Here is a 27,735-nt window from a genome sequence, read left to right on the forward strand (position 1 = left end):
AGGAAGGAAGGAAGGAAGGAAGGGGGATTGGTGACTCACATCTGGCACTCTGGAGGCAGACTACTATGAGTTTGAGGCCAGCCTGGGATGCAGAGTAAGTTCTAGGCCAATAAAGACTACAGAGTAAGACCCTGCCTCAGAAAATAATAAACCGCAAAACCACAAACAAACAAAAGAATTCCACTATAGTAAGTTGCAGTCTGGGGCCCCCTCTTTCTCCATTACACATTTTCCATCTACTCCCAACCTCCATACAGGGGTGCCTACCTCAGAGCACAGGTGCACCGCCCCGCAGTGATGGCAGGGGAGTGGTTTGGAATGTGTTGGCCTCTTCTTGCTGGCCTTGACTGTGATGCAGCCCGTGTGTGGCAGCCTATGGACACTGCTCCAGGCAGGTACACTTGGCCCTCTGCACGAATCCACCCACCGACGTGGCATTGGCCAGCGTCAGAATGGCACCTGCTGGGAGCTCTTTCCCAGTGGCAAGGTTTGCAACTTCTCTAGGGACCAGTGCCCGGTCCCAGATGGCCAAGCCAGATATGCTCCCTACAAAGGCCTCAGAGCTGTCAAACTCACCCCCCACAGTGTCTTGTTCCTGGCCCAACACGAGGGACCCTCCAGGAGGAATCTCATAGCCCTCTCTGAAGTGGGAGCCGGTGGCTACTATCCTTCGGTCTATGTGGAGCCAGTACTTGCCCTCCGTGGATGTCCAGATGATACAAATGTGGTGCCACTGACCGTCCAGGAGTGGTTGCAGGGACAGTTCCCTGAAGACCGGGTCACCGATCACAAAGTGGATGGAGCCGGGGACCAGGGAGTCTCGGCCATGCAGTACTAGCTTGTTGTCATTGTCTTTGGTGGCATAGGAAAGGAGGGTGCCCAGGTGGCTGGAGGCCACACGAACCCAACTGCAGAAGGACAGAGCTCGTAGGGGCACGAGGAAGCCGGGGCTCAGAAAGATCACGTTTTTAGTGGAGGCGTTGGGAAAAGTTAGCACCGGTCCCGAGCTGCAAACTGGAAACAGAGGGAAGAGCGTCATCCCCGAGCACGAGGCAGTTCAGAAGCATCCTGTTGCGGGCCTGCTCCTCGCTCTCACCTACATCACCCAGGGGCTTTGGAGTGCTTGCCCCATGCCCTGTCCTCTGTCCTCACAATCTGACCGCTTCTGCTCCGCAGGAAGGACTGAGAGCTAACTTCTCAGGGAGTGGGTGGATCCCCTCTGTGTGACTCAGCTGTCTATGAAGCCCCTCACAAGCAAGGGAGCCTCTGTCTGAGCTCCCTGTGGCCGCTGTAACTCTGCTCCAAGGTTATTGACTTAAGCCAGCCCTCTCTCGGAGGTCATAAACCTGAGCCTGGTCTCACGGGGTTCAAGACACAGCTTCCTCCAGAGGCTCAGAGGAACTTCCTCCTCCTGTTTGGAACTGGTAGGAGCCCTGCAGGCCTTGGTTCCTGGCTATGCCCCAGTTCCACCGTACATCCTCCTAAGCGCTGCCTCTGTCCTCAAGTGTCCTCCAACTCCAACTCTCCTGCCTTTCTCTCTAGCTTCTGGTGACTACTATCAGCCAGATAATCTAGGACGATTCTGTAGGAAATGAATCATTATGGTCTGTTTTCAGTGTGAGGTGCCTTTAGAACGCACCTATGAATCACAGATAAGCAGGCAGCACCAGGCCCCTCTCTTCCATCTAGCAACTGGTACCTGCTTGCCTGGGCAATTTTCAGTCTGTCTTAAATTGAGAGGTCTTCTGTGTGACTGAGCCCAGTCTCGGGAAAGTGGAGGGCATCACGAGCCCAGCAGGATTGGGGTGGGGACTATCTGTCTGAGACAAGTAGAAAAGATTGTCCCTCTCTGAAGAACTCCATCAATGAGAATCCAGGAAATGTGGTCAGGAAAATAAAACTCACCAGCCAGGTCTGCCCTTTGGGCTCCTGCACAACCACCAACTAAACTATTTGGCTTTGGCTACTCCGAGACCCTGTGTTCTTATTATGGAGCGAGGGTCATTGTTCCACACAGTTCCTCATCCTGAGGCTCCTGATGCAATCACTTCAACAGAGGCCCTTCTGCCATGTGACCTGACCTGCTGAGGACCTGCAAGCAATAAGGTTGGCCATTCTCTCTTCTGGTGTTGGGCATATGGCCCTTGCAGGGAAAGCCTTTTGGGGTGACAGGGATAGGGAATGACATTATAACCTCAGGTATTGCTAGTGAAACCTGGAATTGGATAGGGAGGTGACAGGCTTGTGTCACTTACTTCTTTCTGGTCCTTGGTGGGTCCTTGGTAGGGCTGCTTGATGGCTGCTTGGGGCTTGGAACTTCTGTGTCTTCTGGACATGGACAGTGAAGTCTTGGGGGGAACTCCTGTGTTGGAGTGAAGGCCTGGGTATCTGGCTGTTTCTCCACAGTCGCAAGGAGCCTGGGCCTCTCTGAGCAAGCTGAGTGGGGGTGAGGGCTGTAGTCAGCCCCTGAGCCTCAGTACCAGGGGAGGCCCTCTGCATCTGCCCCTCCAGAGCAGCAAGCCTGGCATCCTGGCTGTGGACTTGCTGTGTTAGGCTTGCCAATGCATCCTGCAGGGCCCGAATGCTCAGGGCCAGGCTTGCAGTAGCCTCCCTCTGTGCCTTTTGCTCCTTTTCCTCCTCCTCCCACTGCCTGCTCTTTGTGCTTAGGGTGAGGTTCAAGGCTTGAAGCTTGGCATCCACCTTCCGGCTCCTGCGCTGGCTCTTCCTAAACCAAGCTTTTAGGTGGGCCACATCCGCTTGTATGGCGGCTTGAGACTGGTTCACTGCTAGAGCTACGGCCTGGCTCTCTTCCACCAGACTCTGGAAGCGGGCATCCACATTGTAGTGCACGTTATAGTTGTTGGCAATGTCCTGCAGGTGTGTTAAGGTCACCTGTTGGAATCTCTGAAACTGTAAAGAGAACACAGCTGTCATGGGACTGGCAGGACGCCATCCTAAGTATACTTCAGAAACCCCTATTCTGCATCAAGCCTGTGGGTGGCACTGTATAGAGATTGACCAATTTGATCCTTGTCACCATGCTAGGACATATGGGGAGATTATCATAACTAGTCCCAAAGGGCCAGGTACAAAGGGGGTGACTGTCCTGAGGTGCCACAGCTGCTTGGTGTAAGATGTGGGCTCCATGCTCATGGCCCTGGTTGTGGTCCTTCCCAACTCTGACACTCTGGAAGACCACAGTCAGTCATCTCACTGCTGTGGTCCTCAAGGCTACCTCTGTGATCAGAGGGGACCGAAGATGAGCTGTTCGTATGAGTGCATTTAAAAATATTTTAGTTCTAGGCCAGCCTCATCTACAGAGCAAGTTCCAGAACAGCCAGGGCTACACAGAGAAACTGTCTTGAAAAACAAAAACTACCCCCTAAAATTTTATATTTATTTGTTTACTTTGATGTGTATAAGTGTTTTGTCTGCATGCATGTATGTGTACTTTGTGTGTATCCAGTATCTTCGGAGGTCCCAGGATGATTGTGGGTAATTGTGAGTCATCATGTGGGTGCTGAGAATGAACCTGGGTCCTGAGCAAGTAGCTAGTGCTGTTAATTGCTGAGCTATCTCTCTACCTCCAAGCACATTATTTATTTATTTATTTATTTATTTATTTATTTATTTATTCATGGTTTTTATAGTTCTGGGAACGGAATCTAGGATTTTGTTTATTCTAGGCAAAGCATCACTCTGCCACTGAGCAACCTTAGCCTTAGCCTTTTCAGGTTTTTTTTTTTTTTTTTTCAAGACAGGGTTTCTCTGTGTAGCCCTGGCTCTCCTGGAACTCTCATTGTAGACCAGACTGGCCTCTAACTCACAGAGATCTGCCTGCCTCTGCCTCCTGAGTGCTGGGATTAAAGGCATGTGGCACCACACCCAACTCCTTTTCAGGTTTTTTGCTTGTTACTTTTGAAACAGAGTCTCACTCAGTAGCCCAAGCTGGCCTAGAACTTACTATGTCACTCAGGCTAGCCTCAAACTCACAGAAGATCTCACTCAGATCTTCTGAGCGCTGGGATTATGGGTAACTACCACGCCTGGCTTTAGCGGGATCAGTATAGGAAGTGCTTGGGCTGGAGTACTGTCTACAGACCCCAAGTGGGACCCTTGGGCAAGGGCATATGTTCTGTTTTGAGGAAGAACAGTGCTCTTACAGCTCCCACACCTATGGACACTGTCCTGTACTGTTGCTACCCAGGCCTCTCCGGCCATGCTTTTGGGCCTCCTAGAGACCACTTTGAGTCTCCTGCATCTTCCCACACACACTGTCTAGTTGGACTTTAGAGCCGAGCCTAGCAAATGCTTGCCTGGTTTCCAAAACCAGGTGAGACTATTGTCAGCTTCCAGCAAGGATAGCCAACCAATTGCTGTGTCCAGTGAACACAGATAGCAGCTCTCTCTGTAACATCCATTACCTGCTACGGGCTTTATACGACCAATTGCCCAAGCGTGTTTCACCTACCTGCTCTTCTAGTCGACGAAGCCTCTCAAAAAATGGTTTTCTTTGCCTAGCGGGGTTAGCTTCCTGCAACAGAGTCCCACGTGCAGATATGGACACAAAAATGAGGAGAAAAGACAGGGTCTTCTCCTTCAAGCAGCCCATGCTGGGAGACACAGACACAGGAGCTGAGGTTGGTCCCTGAGTCTGTCTCATACAGCTCACCACTTGAATGGTTTTCCTCTTTCTGTCCTGGCTGAGTGTTAGGTTCTTCCTGCCATCTTAATGAAAGGCATCTGCCTCCAATCCAATGGGCTCTGAGAACCCAAGGTTCCCAGGGAAACAAGCTTCAAACAGGCACAAACAGTTTCTCTGGGAAGTTGTTCTGGTGGATGTGCTCGGGGCAGACGGGCTGATAATGGCTCTAACAGGAGCACCTACACTAGAGTTTCCACCAAGAAGTCACAGCAGGACAGGGGTTGAGTGTGACCAGGAAGCTCTCAAGGCCAGGTCTGCTCTGGTGCCCAGCATCCTGGCCACACACAGCCAGGTCCTGTGAGTTCCCTTCTCATTCCCTTGGAAAAGAAATCCCTCTTGGTAATGTGAGCGAGTTTGACTTTAACTTAGGTTTTTCTTCTAGAATGGGATAACTTAAAATTAGCTATTGTCTTTCTTTCCAGGGAAAGGGTCTTGCTGTGTAGTTCATGCTGGTCTTGAACTCCTGGGTTAAGGGATCCAATGCAGCCTCAGCTAGGACTACAGGTATGTGATCACACACACACACACACACACACACACACCACACAAATTGCACATATTTTGAATGAATGTGGTGTTTCAACAAATGTATTATGTAATGTTGAAATCAAGTAAACATATCTGATTTTTCCTGACTGGCTTTTGGTTACAGGCTGTGCAGGGGGATTAATGATGCCCATATAGCCTTATGGGGAAAATGGCTAGGCATATCTTTTTTTGTTGTTGTTGTTGTTTTTGTTTTTGTTTTTGTTTTTCGAGACAGGATTTCTCTGTGTAGCTTTGGAGCCTGTCCTGGAACTCACTCTGTAGCCCAGGCTGGCCTTGAACTCACAGAGATCTGCCTGCCTCTGCCTCGCGAGTGCTGGGATTAAAGGCATGCGCTGCCACTGCCCGGCCTGCTAGGCATATCTTAAGGTGGGGTTACCCTGTGATAGCCCTGCACTCAACAGCCAGTGTCCTGATAGAGACAGAGAGGAGAGGACACCATGGAGAAGACCCAGTGAAGATGGTGGCAGAGATGGGACCAGAGCTGCTGTGGTGGGGTACACCTGGAGCCCTAGAAGCCAGAGGAGACAAAGGCCTTCCCAGCATCCTTCTGAGGTAGCACGTCATCTTGCTTTCAGACTTTTAGCCTCCAGAGCCGAGAGAAGATAATGTTCTGTTGTTCGAAGAATCCTAGTTTGCAGCAATAAAATAACTTGAGAAGGTGTCCCCCACAAAAGTACCCAGCATTTCAAGATGACGTGAACCAGGCTGCCATACCAGAGGGTGGGCCACTGATGTCATGTGTCAGAACACAGATGGAGAAAAAAAAATCACAAAAACTTCTAGGGAGAAAATCTGTGGAGGTGACCGAGACACTCTCCAGGGGACCACTGACTCTCTTAACATTTATGCTGGGCCAAGATGTGATCCCTGGTATCACAAAAATGACTAAAGCAACCATGAAAAGATAAAATAGTACATCTAGCTCACGCGAATAGAGCAGGAGCAAAGAGTAAAGACATTTTCAGATAGGCAGAGGCTTGGGAAAGGTATCCTCCCCCACCCTGCACTTACTGGGAAGTTACTGGATGGTGAGCTTCAGGAAGATGGATGGATAAAGGAACAATGAAGTTGTAGTTCAGCGATGGAGTCACAGAAAGGTCTCATACTGGGGTTGTCACATCCCACCCTCAAGCCTTGGCTCTATCTGGAGATACCAGCCTCCAGCCTCTCTGACTCCCACATTGTCCCACGTGGGTCCGCACAACTGTGTTGGTGGTGGCTCCTTACTCCCTGTTCTCTGGACTGACTTCAGTGTTGACTTCGATTATTTCTTTATGTATTTATTTTGTGTGTGTATTTACTCACACGTACATGTGTAGAGACCAAACATTTAAGTCACATGCCTTCCTCTACGGATCTCCATGTTATTATTATTATTATTTTTTTGAAACAGAGTCTCTCACTGAACTTTGAATTTATTGATTGGCTAGCCTGGCTGGCCAGCAAGTTCCCCCCATCCACCTATTTACCTATGCCCCTGCCCCAATGCTGGGGTTACAGATAGCTGTACAGACTATCCTCCAAGTCACTCTGTGACCATCAACCTGGGCCTGCTTTCATGGCTGGGCTTAATGACTGTTGGTGCTACCTCACCTCACAGAGGAGGGGCAACCAGTTGTGTGCAATTCTGCCATTGCATGTGGGATCTAAGACGAGGGGTAGAATATATAGCTAGGAAAGGGTTAGGGGAGGGGCTCCATGTACGCAGTCATGGGGAGTCATCATCCATGCCAACCTTCCAGTATGGCTTTAAGGGCGTCTATGCTCCTGCCTGTCACCCCTCCCCAACAGCTCTGTAAGGAAGCCTAATAAATTCATTGGTTCCTCAGAGTGAACTTCGGTGGAATTGTACCTCAGTTCATCATTGGGACTGTAGAAGGAGGGGGTAGATGTTGTCTGCATCTCCTCCAGGGAGGAATCTCGGCAACACAGATGCACACCTCTCACTTGGCTTTTATATGGGTGCTGGCGGTTTGAACTCAGATCCTTATGTTAGTACCTCAAGCACTTTGCCTAGTAAACCATCTCCCCAGCTCTCAGGACCGGCCTTTAAAAAAAATTAATATTGCATTTATTTATTTGTGTGTGTGTGTGTGTGTGTGTGTGTGTGTGTGTGTGTGTGTGTGTAAAAGCGCTATGGAGTATTTGTGAAGGTTCGAGGACAACTTCCAGGACTCAGTCCTCTCCTTCCACCTTGTGAATCCTGGAGGTTGAACTCAGGTTGTCAGGCTTGGCAGCCAGCACCTTTACCTTTGAAGTCAAGATTGGATCCTCCTGACACCCATCTCTCCCTGGGGCACTGGGATAAGCACTGTTAACCTTCCTTCCTTCCTTCCTTCCTTCCTTCCTTCCTCCCTCCCTCCCTCCCTCCCTCCCTCCCTTCCTTCCTTCCTTCCTTCCTTCCTTCCTTGTTTGTTTTTTTTGAGACAGGGTTTCTCTGTGCTGTCCTGGAACTCACTCTGTAGACCAGGCTGGCCTTGAACTCACAGAGATTTACCTGCCTCTGCCTCCCGAGTGCTGGGACTAAAGGTGTGTGCCACCACCGCCTGGCCACATTTCTTTGAACTGTAAGCACTCTGGTGTTCATTTCCTGTAAGTAAGCCAAGATATTGGGGTGCTGAGGCCACTCGACCCCTTAGTTAGCAGCTGCTGGGCTTCCCTTGGTTGTCCTGGATGCCTTGAGCAAAAGGATTGTCAGTCAACAGCCAGCGGACGCCCTTCTGCCAGCACTCACTGACTATACCGGGAAAGGTATTGCTTCAGCTATTGCTAAGGTCGCTGATTGCTTCAGCTGGGGAAGGCACAGCCGCAGGGCTTTTTGAAACAGTTTGTACCAGGCTCCTACCACACAAGCCTGGATGAACTCTAGGCGACCTTGCAATGATTTCCACCATGTTGAGAAGGGGAATCCGCCCCCTGGTGGCCTAGCGGAGGAACTGCTGAGGCTGGTGCCGAGGCTGAGCTTGGAGGAAGCTCCCCTTTTAGGCTTTGAAAGCTGCTGCTCAGGTTCCCCTTGGGAGAGACTATCCTGTGCTGCCTCCATTTCTGTGGTAGCTTTAGGTTCAGCTAAAGTCTTCCCTTGAGACTGCTGGCCTGCTGTCAGGAATGTGGGCTGAGTTGGTATCCAGAAGAAAGAAGCCGTAAGGAGGCACCGGCAGTGACCAAACTGCAAAAGGGACAGGGCAGCCAGCTTGTGACAGCCGAGGAGCAGCAGCTGAGGCGCCAAAACCCAGAGGAGAGGAGCTGCAGCCCTGGATACCAGAACAGTTCCAAAGAGCCAAGAGGTCTCAAACCTAGGCCAAGAATTATAACACTGCTGTCATTAAAAACCGTAAAGCTGTCAGGGCTAGGAATCCTACACAAGGGCTAGAAGTTTTGTGTTTTTTTGTTTTTTTGTTTTTTTGTTTTTTGTTTTGTTTTTTTTTTTTTTTCTTCGAGACAGGGTTTCTCTGTGTAGCTTTGGTGTCTGTCCTGGGTTTCGCTCTGTAGACCAGGCTGGCCTCGAACTCACAGAGATCCGCCTGCCTCTGCCTTCCGAGTGCTGGGATTAAAGGCGTGCAACACTGCCACCCAGATTTTCTAGAATTACTTTTCGGGTTAGAGCTCCCAATGCCTCCAGGCCCCTAACACTAGGAGGAGCCACCTGCCGCCTCTCACTGAGGTCAAACACGAAGAGAAATGGAAGGTAGCACTTGACACTGTAAGAGCTCTTTGACGATCCAGTTTTTTTTTTTTAAATTTTTTTTTTTTTTTACCTGTGTAGAGTAAACAGATCCTGGCCAGCTGATTAGCAACACTTCCATGGGTGCTGGGAACCGAACCTGGGACCTCTGCAAGAGCAGCAAGTACTTTTAAGCTCTGAGATACCACCCCAGCACCTAGTATGCATGCGCTCTTAACTGCTGAGCCCGAATGGGGACTTTAGTTCTCCATTTCCTTCTCAGGAAGGGTAAATTTGCCTGATGCTGTCGAATGAATACACATTGCCCAGATCCACCCACAGTTAGTCCTGCTGAAAGGTTGCTGCCTCAGCATATCCTCCGGATCAGGATGGTCAAGAAAAGTTCTGTCATGATGGAATGTTTCATAATGCAATATTCAGACGGCAGCCAGGGCCCCTGGGAGGCTACTTGATCAGTGATGTTTCAGTTAAAGTAGTTTACAAGCCGTTTGTGGGTTTGCATTAAACAATGCAGCCTCGTGTGCCCACCGCGTGCACCAGCATCACCACTTGTCTGGGTTTGCTATTCCTGGCTTCCTTAATTTAGTTTCCCTGACAGCCCCAACTGAGGGTTAGTGTCGTCCTCAGGAAGCCCAGCTCTATGGTGGAAAGTCACCGGACCCAAGCGAGCGAGGTGGGGCAGGGTGCTGGGGAGGGCCGCTCCAGAATCAGGGAAAACAGACAGCAGCCACCAGCGGAGGGAAGGGGCGGACACACCTGCCCCAGTCCCGCCCTCTCTCAGGCCACGCCTCTTCCTCCTCTCACGCAGGCGCAGATGCTGCGGCCACCAGCGCGCTGGCGCTACGCCGATTCGTCCCGAGCGCCCCTATAGGCATCAGATCCAGAAATTCTTAAATATCCTTGCCAGTTCCATGCGAGCTCTTGGACTCGCACTCACGGCTGCCCTCGGCTGACGCTGCACGGGGCGCGTGGTCCCGGTGTCATGGCGAATCAGCGGCGCGCGGGAGGGAGCACGCGGCCTTGGCTCTGAAGCATGGGGGCCGGGGGAACCCTGTAGGAGTGGTTGGTCCGGTGGGTTGGGTCTGCCGTGGTGGCGACCTTGCGGGATGGCCAGCTTCCGTGCTAGCCCAGGGCCTGGTGTTTAGGGGACTGGGTGCTCACCTGGAGCTGCAGACGCTGGGGTTGCAGTTGCTGCAGCCTGGCGAGCCACTCGTACACCCAAGTACCAGCGAGCTTAGCAGAGGACACAGCCCCCGGGGCACCGGTGCTGGCCCACCTGACGGGCACAGTCCGCTACGGAAGCCCTGTCAGACCACCCGGCAGGCAGGGAACTCAGAGAAGGCAGGGACAGCTTGAGTGAGATCGCGTGAGGCGCCAGGGAGCACAGAAGAGGGCCGGTGGGGTTTCTGAGAGTTGGAGCCGACCCTCCCCTCTCCTTAGCCGAGTCCCTCGTGGGTGCCACGGGAAGAATTCTTGAGACTCTTAACCTGCTCTTCTGGGCCCCTCAGCCCTGTCCTGCAAGATGGACCCAGCACTGTCTGCTGTCCGACTCACCGTCCAAGAAGCTATTCACACCCTTTCATCCTCAGAGGATGTAGGCCACATCCTCTCTACCCTGGGGACCTTGAATCGATACCTGGGTGGAACCGAGGATCCAGCTCTCTCTGAGAAGGAGGAGTTTACCACCAACCACTTCTCAGCCGTTCTCAGATGTCTGGTCAGCAAGCTGAGCCCAGGTTGGCTGGAGTTATCCCCTGATGGCCAGCTGGAGCGGCTTTGGGAGAGCTTCTTCCTGGAGGGCCCCCCAGACCAAGCCTTCCTGGTGCTGATGGAGGCCATTGAGAGCACTGCTGGGTGAGCAGCTCATGAGCAACAGGGCGCCTAAGTTCTGAGAAGAGACCTTACGTAAACCTTAAAGCTGAGTGTAGCTGTGCCCAGCTCTGAAAGGGAAGGACGCCTGCATCTTAGCCTGGCCTCACTCCCTCGTATTGGAGGCTGGGAGAAAGAGCAGGTTCCACATTGCAGATAGCAGGAGCAAACCAGTAACTCAGTCTCCACCACCCCCAGCTGACACCAGAAAGATAGTTGGTCACTAGCTGTCCTCTTCTGGACCTACCCTTTATTCTATGGCACTCTCAGGACATCTTAGGACATTTCAGGTTTTTATTTATTTTTTTCTGGTTTTTTTTGAGACAGGGTTACTCTCTGTGTCCCTGGTTGTTTTGGAACTTAACTCTGTAGACCAGGCTGGCTTTGAACTCACAGAGATCCGCTTGCCTCTGCCTCCCGAGTGCTGGGATTAAAGGTGTGTGCCACCACCGCTCAGCAGTTTCAGGTTTTTAAATGTCTAGCTGCAATGTTGCTACCATGGATCCCAAGTCCCAGGTTTCATATCCAATCGAGTGCCAATCCTTGGGAAGATGCAGTGGCCTTGAGAAGCTGGGTTTTTAGAAACTGCTGTGGTGGGGGCTGGAGAAGTGGCTCACGGGTTAAGAGTACCGGCTGCTCTTCCAGAGAACTTGGGTTTAGTTCCCAGCACCCACAAAGGCTGCTCACAACGGTTTGTAACTCCAGTTCCCGGGAATCTGAAGCCCTCTTCCCCACAGGCTTTAGTACACAGACTGTACTACCTGCAGCAAAACACCCCCACACATGAAATAAAACCTCAAAACTTAAACCAACAACTGCTGTGGCCCAGGCAAGCGCAGTGAGGAGCAGAGGAAGAAATGTCCAGGTCCAGTGGGACATCCACCTAGTCACTGGCTGCTCAGCAGTGGAATTAAGTGTTTTCTTTTAGCGGATGAGTTAAAATGTAAATGCTTATGAAGTTGTTAGGACTGATTCTTTGGTTTTGTTTTTTGGTCTTTTTGAGATAAGGTCTCTCTATTATGCAGCTCTGGCTGTCCTGGGACTTTTAGACTAGACTTGCCTTGAACTCACTGAGATTCTCTCCTCCCTCTGCCTCCAGAGTGCAGAAATGAAAGGCACTATCATGCCCAGCCTCTTGTTTTTGGAGACGGGGGTCTCATCCGCTGGGAGCTTGCCAGTTAGGCTAGGCTGTCTGGGCAGGGAGTCTCGGGGATCCACCTGTCTGTCCCCAGGGCTGGGACTCCAAGTACTTATCACCTCACCTGTTTGCTTGTTTTCTTTTTTGGGTGGTGGGGCAGGGGGATGGGGGTTGAGACAGGGTCTCACTTTGTAGCTCTGACTGTCCCTTGAACTCACGATGTAGACCAGGTTGGCTTTTAACTCACAGAGATTCTCCTGCTTCTGCCTCTTAGATGCTGGGATTAAAGGCGTGTGTCACTCAGCTGGCTTTTTTATGTGGGTTTTGGGGATCAAACTTAGATGCTTTCAGGGCCATCTCCCTAGCTCTGGGACTGATTGTTTATGGCCAGAAGGGGACTCAGGCTAGCGGGGCTGAGGGCGCTGCCTGACACACTTGCTCTTCTTTAGCCCTAGCTTCCGTCTGATGAAGACGGCTCGGCTCCTGGAGACGTTTCTGAGCAAGGGCAGAGTGGCCGCTCTAATGGAGGAGCAGTGTCGGCCGCAGACAAAGCCCAGCTTCCCCCTGTTCCAGGAGACGCTGCTCAGCAAGGTGGTGGGCTTGCCCGATCACCTGGGCAACTGTCTCCAGCACGACAACCTGACCCTGTTCTTCCCCCAGAACTATTTCCCTCTGCTCGGCCAGGAGGTCGTGCAAGCTCTAAAGGCAGTTGTGAATTTTCTCCAAGGTTAGTCCCCTGCCTCAGCATCTCTCTCAGCTTTATTTTCTCCCTCTCCTTGAAGTAAGATGCTCAAAGCCAGTGGGGCCTTACGAGTCAGGGTGGTGCTGTCGGGTAGGTTTGGACAATATCACATCACCTGATGGAGTTTCATCTGTCTTTTGGCTTTTGATCTTGGGGAGCTGGGTCTGACCCTAGGTTTCTTTAGCTCTTAGTTAGATGTTAGGCAAAGCCACCAGACTGAGACCTGCTTTTCCTGCCCAGTCACTTGTCCGTCCTAGAAGCCGTCCTTGTTTGCTTATGTGAGTCTGCTTGTCTGTGTCTTTGGTGGTGGTGGTTTTGAGTGCCCGCTGTGTATTGACTATTCTTGGGTCTGTGGGCAGATGCTTTTCACATGTGTGTCTGGCACTGTGGGGACTGCCTGTCACTCACAGATCTCTAGGAACCACCTTGTGGGTGTTCAAGGTTAGCTCTGCCTTCTCTGGCACATTACAACTGGCCTTCCTAGGTATATACACCTCAAGAGTGAGTACTGGGGAAGAGCCATTGTGATTTCTGGGTGAGTGAGCTGTCAGATACTGACTGGCTTGAGCCTTTGCCTCTTCCTGAAGTATTCCCCCTTCCTTCTCGTGCCTGCCGCGAGCACACTCCAGTCTGAGCCGTACCTCAGCTTACCTGGAGCCACTCGGGTTGCCTTCTTCCAGCCTGCTCCAACTGAGTTTCCACTCTGGCTTGTTTCCATGGGCTCAGCCCAGCTCAGTGAGGGCTCCTGTGTCCTTTACCCATGTGACTCCAGAGAAAGCTGGTCCTCTAGAGCTTTGGCATGGCCCCTACCTGGCCCAGGCCGCTGTCTTCCCTAGATTCTCACAGCAACCACCTTCTGGTCTGTTTTGTTTTGGAGACAGGGTATCACACCACTCTTTTTTTTTTTTTTTTTTTTTTTTTTGGAGCTGAGGATCAAACTCAGGGCCTTGTGCTTGCTAGGCAAGTGCTCTACCACTGAGCTAAATCCCCAACCCCCTCACTCCGCTCTTAATTGTGCTTTGGATTCTGTCCTTACAGGCTCTTAAGTACCTGTCCTTAGGTCACCGTGTGTCTGGCTCCATGTCTGTTTTCTGGAAGGTGTCATCATCTCAGCTCTCCTAGTGGGAGGCTGCCACCCCCTCCCTGCCTTGTTCTTGACCTTCTTATGGCTCCTTCTTCACCAAGGAGGGAGATCTTGTAGGCAGTGGCCACTCTGGTGTCTATAGCCTGCCCAGAGCCCAGTTCTGCTTCTGTAGTTGGCTCCTAGGCCAGGATCCTTCTGGTGCATCTCCAGTGATGTAGGTAGGTAGGGTCATTTTGATGGTTGAGATGATGTGTGTGACGCTTTTGAAGCATATTATTACTAGATTTTCAAGTTAAAAACAGCTCCATTTAGGTTTTTCCTCTGGTTAGATATGCACATTCGTTCCAAATAGCTGGCGTTTCCATGGCTGACCTGGCTGGTAAGCACAAGGTCTCGAGCCTTAGTCAGATGTCCTTAATGTTTTTCCTGCTGACCTCCTTTGCAGTCAGACCTTGGTTTTCATTCCAGATGGCCTAGACTGCTCTGTCTCCTTCGTGTCTCAAGTCTTGGGGAAGGTCTGCATCCAGGGGAGAAAGAGTGAGTACTCCCTGACGCCCTCCCCCATCCTTGGAGGGGGGTGAGAATCATGAACAGGATGTACACATCCCGTGACATGCGAGTTGACCCTTGCCCTCAGTGGGGTTCCCTCACTTGGGTCTGACCCTGGGTCGGCTAATATTGTCTCTGGGCTTGCCCATGCCTGTGAGCCATTGGCCCCTGGCTGAGGGTGGCTCCTGAAGCTTAGGGTCTCTGTGTCCCCTCAGAAGAGATCCTGGGCGTGCTGGTGCCCCAGCTGACAGTGCTCACCCAGGACAGCTGTCTGTGGCAGCGGGTGTGCTGGCGCCTGGTGGAGCAAGTGCCTGACCGGGCAGTGGAGGCTGTGCTGACAGGGCTTGTAGAGGCCACTCACAGGTAAGCAGGCAGGTCCTTTCCCGGCCAGCGTCTCTCAGGATGGCAGAGGAGACTCTCCCATGGCTGCCGTTCCCATGCGGCTCTCCTGGGTGCCGTACGAGAGCCCATGTTCTGTACAGTTTGGGGGGCCCTCCTCTCTCAGCATTGCACTTTCAGGCTGGCCATTGGTTGTGCCTGTCATACATTTTCCACCGTGGTCTCATGGCTCACGCATTGATCCGCTGCTTCTTGGTGGTGGGGATTCTCCGACCCCTGAGTGTCCACTGAACTGTGTTGGCTTTGTCTCGGACAGAGTCCAGGTCCCTTCCTTCTGTTTACTCATCTCTGTGTTTGTGGAGGTACATCTATGGGTCTTGTTGCTGGAAGCAGGCCTGTTGGCTGGCTGGATGCTGAGCACATTGCTAGCTCACCTGGCTCCCAGTGTCTGTCTGCACAACGCAGCACTCAGTGTTGACTTTGCGTTCTTTGGTTGTAGATTTGGGTGTGGATTGTGTACTGATATCCCCTGCTTGTTCGTGGTGGGCTCCTAGTGTGTTTGTAGTAGCTGTCCCCGAAAGTTCTGGGCTCTATCTTGTGAGGTCCACTGGGCCCTCAGCAGGGCACCACCTAGAGTTCTGTGGGTTTCCTGTTTGTTTTGTTTGGAGTTGGCCTCAAACATGCTGTGTGGTTGAAGATGGACTTGAACTCTTGATCTCTCTGTCTTAGCCACCAGTGTTGGGATTGCAGGTATGCCCCATGAATTCCAGGTTCACTTTAGGTTCTGACTCTTGTCTGTCAGTTGGGCTGTGCTAAAGCCATATGTCAGTTTTTTTGTTTTTTTTCAGAGCTGAGGACCGAACTCAGGGCCTTGTGCTTGCTAGGCAAACGCTCTACCACTGAGCTAAATCCCCAACCCCGCCATATGTCAGTTTACATTGATTTGCTTTCTCAAATTTTTAGGGATTTCCTCCTTCTTTTCAAGCCTTTATGTCTCTTTAATTTTTTTTTTAATTAAAAGTTTTTATGTGTGAGCCGGGCGGTGGTGGCGCACGCCTTTAATCCCAGCACTCGGGAGGCAGAGCCAGGCGGATCTCTGTGAGTTCGAGGCCAGCCTGGGCTACCAAGTGAGTTCCAGGAAAGGTGCAAAGCTACACAGAGAAACCCTGTCTCGAAAAACCAAAAAAAAAAAAAAAAAAAAAAAAGTTTTTATGTGTGTGCATGCTAATACATGCATGTGCAGATATGTGTGCCCATGCACATGGAAACCAGGGGTCAGCCTCAGGTGTTGACCCTCAAGAGCTGTCTACCTTGTTTTTGACACAGAGTCTGTCACTGAACCTGGGCTGGCTGGCCAACAAGCCCCAGGGATCCTTTCTGGTTCTGTGGATCCAAGTATGTACCACCATGCCTGGCTTTTTCTAGTGGTTCTGTGGACCAAACTCAGGTCCTCATGCTGTCCAGCAGGCATTTTACCTGTGGAACCATATTCACAGCCCTAGCCTTTATGACTTTGTATGGAATTGTTTTTCTTTCTTTAATACAGAATCTCACTATGTAGTCCTGTCTGGCCTGAACTTGCTATGTAGACCAGACTGGCCTCAAAGTCAGAGATCTGCCTGTCTCTGCCTAACAAGTTCTGGGATTGAAAGTGTGTGCTACCACATTGGCCTTTGTGGGGGATTTGATATAACAAGGGCTGGTGAGACAGCTCAGCAGGTACAGTCACTTGCTATCAAGGTTGACATCTGAGTTTCATCCCCAGGACCCACATGGTGGGAGAGAATCAGTCTTGCAAGTTGTTCGCTTGACTTCCGTGGTATGCATGATATGGCATGCATATTCATACAAATACATAGATACACAGACATGCACACACACGTAGACATACACACACCGAGACATACACACACACATTCAGATGCACACACGGACACACACACATAAATACATGTAATCAAAAGAAGTGATGAGTGAGGGGGAAGCCTCATGTATATCTGTGTGGCTGAGGCAGCTGGCCACAGTCTTACTTTCTGCAGGAAGTAATCTAGCTTGGCGTTCTGCAGATTGTTGTTTTGGGCCAAGTCAGGCTGGTGGTTTTTTGCAAATAAATTTTATTGGCAGATTGCCATGCCCATTCATTTAAACATTTGTCTGGGGCTGTTTTCAGCTACTACCAGAGTTGAGTGGCTGCTATGGAGAGTAGAAGTGTCTAAGAGTGTGCTTTCTGGCCCTTAACAGCAAACGTCTGCTGCCCTGTCTTAGAGAGGCACTCATCCTTGGCAGAGCAAGGAAGGCCCCCCACCTTGGGGTGGTCTTCTTGGCTCTGATGTGGGTCCCAGGCTTTCCTTGGGTATTCAGATTCATTCTGGGAAGAGGAAAGATTAAGGACCAACTCAGGTCATGGAAAGGCTTGGCCAAACTCACGGAGTGAGCAGGTGGCTGGACACGGGGCACCATACTGTTAGCTTTTCCTTGTTCCTTCCCTTTGAGGCCAACTTGTGACTTGGCTCCTTCCACACCTGCCTCACAGGCCTGAAGTCGTGTCGCGACTCCTAGGGAACGTGGTGGTGAAGAGTAAGAAAGCACAGTTTGTGATGACCCGGAAGCTCCTGTTCCTGCAGTACCAGCACACGGTGAGAATGCCCGGGCAGGGTGGCGCCTGCAGGCTTTGCAAGTCACAGGAAGAGTTGTTATTAGAAGTGGAGTAGGGGAACTGGGTGCATGACACACCGTGTTAGTACTCCAGAGGTGGGGGCATTTGAATCTCTGAGTTCAAGATCAGCCTGGTCTACATAGTGATATCTTGTCTCAAAAAAAAAAAAAAAAAAGAAGAGTAACGGTCTAGGCATAGTGGCATACTTCTGTCATCTCAGTATTTGGAGACAGGAACATCAGGAGGTCATTACCATCTCCAGCTACACACACGTTTGAGGCCAGCCTGACCCTGTCTCAATGACCCTAAAACAGAAGAAGAAGAAGAAGAAGGAGAGAATAAAGAGCAGTGTGTGCTGGGGCGTACAGGGTGCTGTTCTATCCTTATCACCACAGGGGAAAACCAAAACAACATAAACAATGAGTGTAGTTAGACAGCAGTTGCCTAGGAAATGTCAGCCAAGTGGTAGGCTCCTCTGACCATTTATGATCTCTGCAGCATCCTGGGCACTGAGTGAGCATGTCACATATCTCCGGATCCCCGTACCACCTAGGAAGGTACCCTCACCACCTCCATTCTATGCATCAGACTCCAGAGGCTGTGTGCCTCATACGTGACTGCCACTGTCCGCGTGCCCTGGAGCTCTGGCTCAGAGCTGGCCAGTAGGTCAAAGCCAGGGAGAATGAGGAACAGGACACAACCAGAGCTAAGTGGACAGCAGCAGGGGACAGGGAAGAGTGAGGGGGACCCACTGTGTCCTCCTGCTCACCTTTTCATTCACAGCGTTCCTTTGAAATCGGGCTCTGTCTTGGGCACTGAGCATCCTCTGTGGACAGAAGAGCCCCGTCCCTCATCATCATAAGTTCATGTTACAGGAAAGGAAGCAGATGTTGCCCATGTAGGCCACTTAATACATAGGGTGACATGGCAGGTATTGAGACCAAGGGGCAGGCAGGCCAGGAGGCTGGCTTGGAGGAGGAGGCCTGGCTCTAAGGATTTGTCTGGGGGGACCGGTGGACCGGAGGCCTCTGAGAACTGGAATGCCAGTGAGCTAGCTGATTGGCTGTTCAGAAAGCCTGAGCTGGTTGTGGGTCCCCCTGGTGGCCAGAGAGCAAGAGAACAGTAGGTAGGGCCAGGCTGAATGGCCTGCTAAGTAAGGCCAGCTGAGCAGAGATGAGCTGGTTGGACTCTCTGGCTCCTGTGCAAAGCACCAAAATGTGAGGAGCCAGGGTGAAACTGAACTGTCTCCCACCTGCTACATGCAGGGAAGCTCGTTCAGGAGCCCTGGAGAGTCCTCCCAGTAACATGAGTTGTCAGCCGGGTACCACTGCAGTGTACACGTGAAGGGATGGAGCCATTTTAACATGTAAGCCATCCTCTAAAAGGGCAGGTGGGCGATGGGGTTCTAGGTAAACAGAGGCAGAGATGGTCCCCACCAATCTCTGATGAAAGAGCATTCAGGCTGTCTACTCCTGAATCCAGTGCTCTGTTCTAAGCCATCAGATCATAAGCCAGTCATGGGATGGTGCCACAGACCTAGAACCACAGCTGCCAGAGTGAACTTCATGTAGTCATTCCGGCACAACAAGGCTGTGGACTTAGAGATGTGAACAAGGGGAACTGACGGGGCTAGGGAGGTGACTAGGTCACACAGTCCTTGACACACAAGCAAGAGGATCTGAGTTTGAGCCCCCAGAATCTGCATGGAAAGCTGGGTATGGTGGTGTGTGACTGTCATCCCAGGGATGGAGAGGCAGAGACAGGTGGATCTGTGGTGCTCAATGGCTAGCCAGCCTAGCTAAATTGGTGACTCTCGGGTCCCACTGAGACCCCAACCTCAAAGCTGGTAATCCCAAAGGTGGCACATGCCACATCCCAGCTGTCTTAGTTACTTTTCTATTGCTATGGTAAGACACCATGACCAAGGCAACGTATAGAAGGAAGCATTTAATTGGGCTTATGATTCCAGAGGGTTAATTAGAGTCCATGATGGCAGAGCTAAGGCATAATGGCAGGAACGGCTGAGAGTTCACATCTTGATCTGAAAGTAGGAGGCAGAGAGAGGGGGAGGGACATTGGGAGTGGAGTCTTTAGAAACTGCAAACATGCCAGGTGGCGGTGGCGCACGCCTTTAATCCCAGCACTCGGGAGGCAGAGGCAGGCGGATAGCTGTGAGCTTGAGGCCAGCCTGGGCTACAGAGTGAGTTCCAGGACAGGCTCCAAAGCTACACAGAGAAACCCTGTCTTGAACCCCCCCCCCCCCCCCCCCCGCCAAAAAAAAGAAACTGCAAATCCTGTGTCCCTAGTGACACACTTCTTCCAACAAGGCCACACCTCCTAACCCTTCCCAAACAGACCTACCAACTGGAGACCGCGTATTAAAATTTATGAGCATATTGGGGCCATTCTCATTCAGTTTACCTCATGCCTGAGCTTGGGAGGCAGAGGCAGGTGGATGGCTAAGTTCCAGGACAGCCAGGCTACATAGTAGAGAGACCTTGTCTCCAAAAACAAGTTGGATGGCTCCTAAGGAATGATGCCTGAGGTTGACCTCTGGTCTTCACATACATGCATGTGACTGCACACATGGACAGCCTACATACTTCTTCATACATACACCCCTACACACATGTGTGCACGGACACACACAAAATGGAATAGCTTAGTAATGTACCATACACTACTCAAGAAGTACATATATACATTACTCAAGAAGCCTAAGACAAGAAAAGCATAGTGAAACAGACCTGGGGAGCTGACCGTGAAAGCAGGAAAGGTGACAGGGAGAATCACTGCCCTGAACACGGAATAAGGAAGGTAAAGGACGCACGAGTGGAGGGTGGAGATGGCGGCTCGTGCGTCTCATTCTAGCGTGAAAGCAGCGTCGGCAGGATTGCCGTGTGTTTGAACCTGCATGGCGGCCTACACAGTGAGATCTTGTCTGAAGAAAACATTGACAGAAGGGCTGGAGGGATGCCTCAGTGGTTAGGAGTCCTTACTGTTCTTGTGGAGGACCCTGGCTTAGTTCCCAGTTCCCACACAGGAAAGCTCACAGATGCATGGACCTCTAGCTCCACAGGACCTGGCATGCTTCTGGACTCTGCTGCACATGCGCACACTCACACACACACACAATATAAGATAGACTCTGGGAAGTTCAGAAGCCTTATGCAAAGGACAGAGCCCAGAGAGTCGCAGGGGGGAGCAACGTTTGCTGATGTGCATCTGGGCGGAGAAACCAGCATTGAAAGTGTCCTCTAGCACGAGGGCCAGAAAGTCTGAAACTTGGCAGATAACTTACTGAGTTTCCAAAGTTTGGTTGAAATGGAAGACAGAAAAAGTATCAGCTGAAACTCGTGGTCCTGAGGTGGTTGGCTGGGGCGGGAAGCTGGCGCTCTGGTTTTGTGGGAGGCAGGAGCTTGGCAGATCCGTCCCCTCCCATTCCTCTTCCTCAGCTTCTGAAGGCCCTGGTAGGGGCAGGCAGGGAGCAGTCCCTGCCTGGTAGACAGGACTCACTTCTGTTGTAGACATCCATGCTGCAGAGCCTGCTGGGGTACCTGGCTATGGACAGTCAGCGGCGGCCACTCCTCATACAGGTAAGCACCGCTTGACGCTCTAAGCCTGTGGCAGTCCCGGGAGAAGGGCGGTAGAGGGACTGTCTCCTGACGGGAGGGACGGGGGTCCAGCTTCACTTACGCTCCAGCCCCTTGGGTGCGTTGTGGGCTCTGGCCTGAGACTGAGGTGGCTGTGGGGTAGCTGCGGCCCGAACAGGCTGAGGCTCTGCTGTTTGCCAGGTGCTGAAGGAGCTCTTGGAGACGTGGGGCAACAGCAGTGCTGTCCGTCACGCACCCCTGGAGCAGCAGTGCTACATCAGCAAGGCCATCCTGGTCTGCCTGGCACACCTGGGGGAGCCGGAGCTGCAGGGCATCCGGGATGGTAAGCGGGCTGTGGCATGGGCACACCCCACCCCGAACGCGCTGAGGAGCCCTTCAGGATTCGTGTCTGGTGCTTTAAGATTTGCTGGCCAGCATGATGGCAGGCGTGAAGTGTCGCCTGGACAGCAGCCTGCCCCCCGTGCGTCGCTTGGGCATGATCGTGGCCGAGGTCGTCAGCTCCAGGATCCACCCCGAGGGGCCTCCCCTGAAATTCCAAGTGAGCAGGCTGTCTTTCTATGTCCTTAGGTGACAGGGCTCTGGGTCTCCCTTGGTGATAGAGTGCACCGCCAGTTCCTCACTTCTCTGGGGTCTAGGATTCAGGAGTATCCCATGGTGGGCGTGTGGAGGGCCAAGGCCCAGTGTGTGGGGCAGTTCTGACTCCAGCTCCTGTGGTTGGTAGCAGGAGTGGGTCTGTATGTTCCGGGCCAAGCCTGTGAGTACGTACCCCCCAAGCTGTCTTCCCTGGCTTGGTTAGACGGGAGCGAAGGAGCCATTGCCTTGGGGTTGGTCTGCTGGACCTGGGTGCTCTGAGCCCTGTGGACAGTAGGGCTGCTCTGGGCTGGCAGTGCATAAGGGTGTCATTCTCTACTGGCCATTGATTGGCATGGGCACTACCAGGTTGGACAGGATGGGCCTTGACGGGGTTGGGCCCTGCATGGCTTAACTGCGAGGCTATGGATGTAGCTTCTGTTGAGCCCTGTTCTTGGGTATGTCAGCAGTCAAGGGTCTCCAAATCCAAAGGAGGAAGAGTCTTCTAGGCTGAGCATACCTAGCACCATGCTGAGCTTGAGGTGGACATTCAGAAGTTGCTTAGAAAAGATGACTGGCTAGCTGAGGCCAGACTGCTAAATGAGATCAAGTGGTATGTGAGGAGGGTTGGCTCTGGCTGACTGTCTGTGGTGAGGTGGCATCTGCAGCCTGAGGGCATCTCTGACTCCATCGTGTCTGCAATAGTATGAAGATGATGAGATGAGCCGTGAGATGCTGGCCTTGGCCACCCCCTGGTCTGCGGATGCCTGCTCCTCGGAGAACGGGTGAGGGTCTTCACGTTCCCAGTCCCCATCCTGAGTCCTTCTGACAAAAGTTAGGGGAGACATGGGCAGATAGTAGAAGCCTCTCTGGGATATGTGGTGTGCAAGGCTAACCTGGGTGACCCTTGCTGTTCTGGTTTCCTAGAGGCCCTTCCCTGGCTCCGGTTGCCACAGAGACTCCTGTTGAGACACCTGAAAAGGCAATGGGCAGTGATGTCCCCCCAGCTCAGCCGCAGGGCTCTGACTCAGAGCTGGACAGGTAGGGCAGGGCTCCTTGGCCTCTGTGGGTCCAAGGATTGGCTGACAGTGGCGTTCTGTTCACGTGTCGGGGGAGCTGACCACATGCAGGAAGGTGTTCTTGCATAGGTGCGGACTTCCAGTACTCACTGCTGGTCTGAAGTATGAGCCTGGGCAGTGTCCTGCTGCTCTTCCCATGCAGCCATCTCCCACAGGTCCGGCTCTTGGGAGGGAATTTTAGTATCTTCAGGGTCTTACCCTTGAGGAGTCAAAAATAAAGGGGCACCTTAGTCCTCACTGGGGATGGACAGATCCCGTGTCTTTTTTTTCTTATTACAGTGATGATGAGTTCATCCCCTATGATATGTCAGGGGACAAAGAGCTGAAGACCAGCAAGGAACCCCTGTATATCCGAGACTGCATAGAAGGTGGGCTTTGCTGGGGTCACTGTGTTTACCCCACGATAGCTTGTTTTGAGAGATACCTGGGCCTGGCCCCACCTCACCTTGTCCTAGAACGACCTGCCAAGTCTCATTTTGATACTCTGAGCACACTGGAGTCAGGGTCAGTGCTGAGACTTAACCAAGGCTTGTCTGGGTTCTCTGCAGCCTTGACCACATCTGAGGACATGGAGCGCTGGGAGGCAGCCCTGAAGGTGCTTGAGGGCATGGTTTATAGGAGCCCTGAGGCCACTCGGGAGGTGAGCAGTAGTAAGAGGATGTGTCAGGGTCAGCGGGGTGGGTGTGGGGGATGGGGAGTGAGGAATGGGAGGGAGGTTGGGACATCCTGGAGTGGCAGGTCTCCTCGTGGCATCTGTATCTTAGATCTTTGAGGGTGGCACTGGATTGCTAATTGGGCACGTGGGACTGAAGCATCCTGCCTCCTGGCCCTGTGCAGGTGAGTGAGGAGCTGGCCAAGGTGCTACTGCACCTGGAAGAGAAGACCTGCGTGGCGGACTTTGAACAACTGCGTCAGAGAGCGCTGGTGGCTGTCACGGTCGCACACCCGGAGCAGGTACGTCAGAAGTTGCCCTGGTGGCCCCAGTCTGTGCCCAGATTGGGCCCTTGGGTAATCTTGGCGCCTTAGCAGCGTGGCTTCCCTTTGCCTCCTCAGGTAGCCAAGTATCTGACCTCACAGTTCTATGGCCTGAACTACAGCCTCCGGCAGCGCATGGACATCCTGGATGTAAGTGACCTAGACCCCTGTCCCTGTCAGGCAGGCTGGGAAGTTGACCTGTATGGTCTTGGACAAAGATCACCCCAAGCTTCCTTGGTGGGGATGTGAGGGGCTGAAGCATTTCTGTCTGCTCACCACAGGTTCACCAGTGTGGGGCTGAGAGCCGGTGGCAGAGGGCTTTCTTTCGTGTGGCTTTAAAAAAGTTTTATTATTATTATTATTTATTATTATTATTATTAGTGTGTGTGTGTGTGTGTGTGTGTGTGTGTGTGTGTGTGTGTGTGTGTATTCTGACCTTCTGAGTCATCTTGTTGGCCCCGTTTGTGTGTTTTGTCTTTGTATTCATGTGCACAAAATACGTGTGTCCTCTACAAGAGCATCAGCACTCTGGACCACTAACTCTTAGACTCAAGGGACTATGCAGCCTTGTTTGTGTATTTTGGATAACGATTATATTGGTATGTTTTTATACAACATAAAATTTATCATTGTAGGAGAAACCAAATGTGTCTCCCTGTGGTTGAGTGTGATCCAGCTATAAACCTCAGTTGTGCTCACACCTGCCACAGCACAGACAGCCCTTGTGTGAAAATACTGTGTAAAAGCCAATTGCAAAGGACTGCGTGTGGCAAGGCCGTAAGCGGTAAACCCTCTAGACTGGCGCATTCACAGAGATAAGCCGAGGGGTGGTCACCACGGCCCCAGGGCCTGGGGTTGAACATGGACAGTTTTCTTTAGGAGATGGAATGCTCTGGAGCTGGATGGTGGTGAGAGTGCCCAGTGCAACTTAACTCAAGCTTCTCACTGGGTAGCTCTGGCTGGCCTGGAACTCAGAGAGCCTCCTACCTCCGTCTCCTGTGCCATAACACCTGGCAACTACTGAACTCTTAAGAGTGGGTACGATGAAGGTTGAGATGGCTCAGTCCGTAAACTGCTTGCTGAACAAACATTGAGGGCCCGAGTTTGGAAACCCAGCACTCATAACATGTGGCATGTGACGGCGTGTCCCGTACCCCGGCACTAGGGTGGCATAGAAAGGGGGACCCTGGAGCCTGCTTGCCAGCAGCTGAGTTGGTAAGCCCCGGATTCAGTGAGGGACTCTACCTCACAATTAAGGTGGAGAACAACTGAACAAGACACACAATATCAACCTCTGGCCTTCATATGTGAGGTATATATGCATCTGGACCCACATACTCACAAGACTAGAGAGAGTGATACAAAGTATCTCTTTACCACAATAAATAAAACAGGAAACATGATTTTTGTGGTCTTGGGGGTCATACATGCTAGATAAGCTGTCTATCTCTGAACTATACTCTCTCTCTTTCTCTCTTTCTCTCTCTCTTTTTTATGATAGAGTCTCACTGTATAGCCCTGGTTGGCCTTGAACTCATAGAGTTCAACTTGCCTCTTCCTCCCAGCTGCTGGGATTAAAAATATGCACAACTACACCCAGCCTCTCCCATTCCCTTTTAAGAAAAAAAAAATTATGGGCTGGAGAGATGGCTCAGAGGTTAAGAGCACTGACTGGTCTTCCAGAGGTCCTGAGTTCAATTCCCAGCAACCACATGGTGGCTCACAACCATCTGTAATGAGATCTGGTGCCTTCTTCTGGCTTGCAGACATACATGCAGGCAGAACACTGTGTACATAATAAATAAATAAAATCTTAAAAAAAAAAAAAATTATTTTGTGTATGTATGTGTGCTTGAGTGTATATATGTGACCATGTGCGTGCAGGAGCCCATGGAGGTCAGAAGAGGCATTGGATCTTCTTGAACCAGAGTCACCGACAGTTACAAGCTGTTACTTTGGTGCTGAGAACAGAACCTAGGTCTTCTGTGAGAGCAATAAGTACTCTTAAACAGCCGTGCCATCCCTCTGGCTCCCAGGCCTTCTTTTTGCCTTTTATTTTGAAACAGGGAATTCCTAAGTTGCCCAGGCTGGCCTTGAACTTGTGATCTTTCTGCCTCGGCTTCCTGGGAAGCTAGGACTATAGGCCTGTGTCACCGGGCCTGGCAAAGGTGGCTTGTGTCTCTAATCCAGCTGTGCTCCATCACCTAATTCCAGAACATCACCGGTACCCTGCACCATCGCATTAACAACCTCTTTCCAGCCCCTTTCCTCTGCCATTCTGCTCTGTCTGGATTTACCTAGTCTGGATGCTTCATAGAAACAGAACAGGGAGCTGCGTGGCCTTTCGTGGCAGCTTCTGTTGCTGGATATGCTGCTGTTGGAAGTTCCTTGGGGAAGGGAGCAAGGTCAGGGGTGAAATCCGGCGAGTTTTAGGAAAAGTATGGTACATTGGTCCAGGTATTCATTGTGAGGGAGCACTCATGTCAGCTCCGTGCCTGCCCCCTGCAGGAAGTGCAGATTCTGAGTCCTTGGGATGAGGAAGTTAAAGGATGGGCTCCTTTAACATGAGCTCAGAGCTTTGTGGATACGTGGCTGCTAACCCATTTTTAGAAGCGCATCCTTCCCCAGAGTCACACATTGCTCTGAGTCTCTGTAAAATATTTAGTTTTTATTTTATGTGTATGGGTGTTTTGTTTGCATGTATGTTAGTGCGCCGTGTGTGTGCCGTCTCTGGGAACCAGAAAAGGATGTGTGGGTGTCGGGAACTACACCCGAGTGCTTAGCAAGGGCAGTGAGTGCTCCAAACCTCTCTGCCATCTCTCTGGTGCCTGTGTACTGAGTCTTTTCTCTCCTCTAGGTCCTTGTTCTGGCTGCTCAGGCACTGTCTCGGCCACGGAGCCTCCAGAGGCCTTCCCAGCACGGTCCTCCTGGGTCTGGCATCTTGTGTTCACCAGCACTAGATATTTCTCAGCCTGGCAGCGCTGTGGTCCCTGACTGGCAGGTGGTTGTGGAGGAGCGGATCAAAAGCAAGACCCGGAGGTTCTCCAAGGTCAGCAGGACTCTGTTCAGGTCCTTGTAGGCATGGGCTTTTGTTTTGTGAGTGGCAGGGTGGGAAGTTGGGTTCCTCTAGGTGTTGTCTAAATGAAGGGAACCCAGTCACAGGCAGGGTCAGCTCAGTGTTGGTGCTCCTTTGAGCAAGAGTTTAAGGACAAACTGAGGCATGTCGTCAGACCAGCACGGTTTGTTTTTGTTTTTTTGTTTCTTGAGACAGGGTTTCTCTGTGTTCCAGCTTTGGAGCCTGTTCTGGAACTCACTTGGTAGCCTAGGCTGGCCTTGAACTCACAGAGATCTACCTGGCTCTGCCTCCCGAGTGCTGGGATTAAAGGTGTGCGCCACTACTGCTGGGCTAGACCAGCATGATTTTAAAACATGGAAGTGAAAAGCTCTTAGAAGTGCCACTCAGAAACAAACAAAAAATGACCCTGGGACTATGGTGATGTCTGGAGATAGCTTGGGGCTGGAGACCAGGCTATTTAGCTTGCCACCATGCCCAGGTCTTCCCATGGTGAGGATTATAGCTCTGGATGGTTAATGTACAGGGTTGGGACTCTGCAGTCAGACCACAGTAGCCCGAGTCGGACTCTGCCCTCTCCACAGGGCCCTGAAACCTGGGGAGGCCAGGGCAAGCCTGGGGGCTGCAGAGCTGCACTGGGCGGGGAGTAGCCTTGCGCCTCGACTAATGCTGTGTGTTGGCAGGGCTGTCCTCGGAGGGAGCTGTCAGGTGGCCCCAATGAATTCAGCTCCGTGGCCGGCTGCTTCTTCTTCCCACTCCTTCAGCACTTTGACAGGTGAGGGTTCTAGAACTTTAGACACGCCCCTCTGGACAGCGGCTGTGACACAACAGGGTGTAAGTGTGGGCTGGGTTCTTATAAGCTTGAGTTAAATGATATGGAATATTCGGCAAGGGCCCTTGCTGTTGAGTTTTGTGGTGAGGGCATAGTCGTCACTGACTCTTCGTTGATCCTGGGTTTATGAAGGTGCTGGTGCCGCTACCAGTGTCGCCTGGCCTGCTGCTCAGCCTGTGAGACATTGGTGATGGCACAGGGTGTGACCCTGACTCCGGGCCTGGTGTGTGCCTGGCAGCATATAGTATGCTGAGGCATTTGGAAATGCCTTCCCCTTGT

At 51.8% G+C, this 27,735-nt stretch overlaps 2 protein-coding genes across 3 annotated transcripts in view; one reads left to right on the forward strand and one right to left on the reverse strand.

The window, feature by feature from the left end:
• Positions 1-9,920, reverse strand: Ptx4 (pentraxin 4). Its single transcript, XM_059269892.1, has 4 exons — positions 9,874-9,920; positions 4,472-4,613; positions 2,256-2,910; positions 1-1,014 (listed from the first exon to the last, which is right to left on the reverse strand). The coding sequence occupies exons 1-4, from the start codon at positions 9,918-9,920 to the stop codon at positions 374-376; spliced, it is 1,485 nt and encodes a 494-aa protein (XP_059125875.1). The 3' UTR covers positions 1-373.
• The window catches only part of Telo2 (telomere maintenance 2), a 20,596-nt gene continuing 2,590 nt past the window's right edge, over positions 9,730-27,735 (forward strand). Inside the window, exons 1-17 of one of the 2 annotated variants that reach the window (XR_009380597.1) lie at positions 9,730-10,007; positions 10,445-10,790; positions 12,393-12,670; positions 14,238-14,306; positions 14,534-14,681; positions 17,191-17,293; positions 20,841-20,909; positions 21,108-21,249; positions 21,329-21,465; positions 22,203-22,282; positions 22,425-22,538; positions 22,856-22,944; positions 23,125-23,216; positions 23,414-23,530; positions 23,630-23,701; positions 26,409-26,600; positions 27,308-27,399. Coding sequence is in view for 1 of the 2 variants with exons in the window: in XM_059270318.1 (XP_059126301.1) it covers positions 10,459-10,790; positions 12,393-12,670; positions 14,238-14,306; positions 14,534-14,681; positions 17,191-17,293; positions 20,841-20,909; positions 21,108-21,249; positions 21,329-21,465; positions 22,203-22,282; positions 22,425-22,538; positions 22,856-22,944; positions 23,125-23,216; positions 23,414-23,530; positions 23,630-23,701; positions 26,409-26,600; positions 27,308-27,399 (2,126 nt within the window). In the remaining variant the exon portion in view is untranslated. Of the gene's footprint in view, positions 10,008-10,380; positions 10,791-12,392; positions 12,671-14,237; positions 14,307-14,533; positions 14,682-17,190; positions 17,294-20,840; positions 20,910-21,107; positions 21,250-21,328; positions 21,466-22,202; positions 22,283-22,424; positions 22,539-22,855; positions 22,945-23,124; positions 23,217-23,413; positions 23,531-23,629; positions 23,702-26,408; positions 26,601-27,307; positions 27,400-27,735 lie in introns of those variants that run through there. The other variant, XM_059270318.1, reaches the window with a different exon arrangement.

This window comes from Peromyscus eremicus, chromosome 8a, assembly GCF_949786415.1.
Source record: "Peromyscus eremicus chromosome 8a, PerEre_H2_v1, whole genome shotgun sequence".
In the NCBI taxonomy this organism is placed as follows: Eukaryota; Metazoa; Chordata; class Mammalia; order Rodentia; family Cricetidae; genus Peromyscus; species Peromyscus eremicus.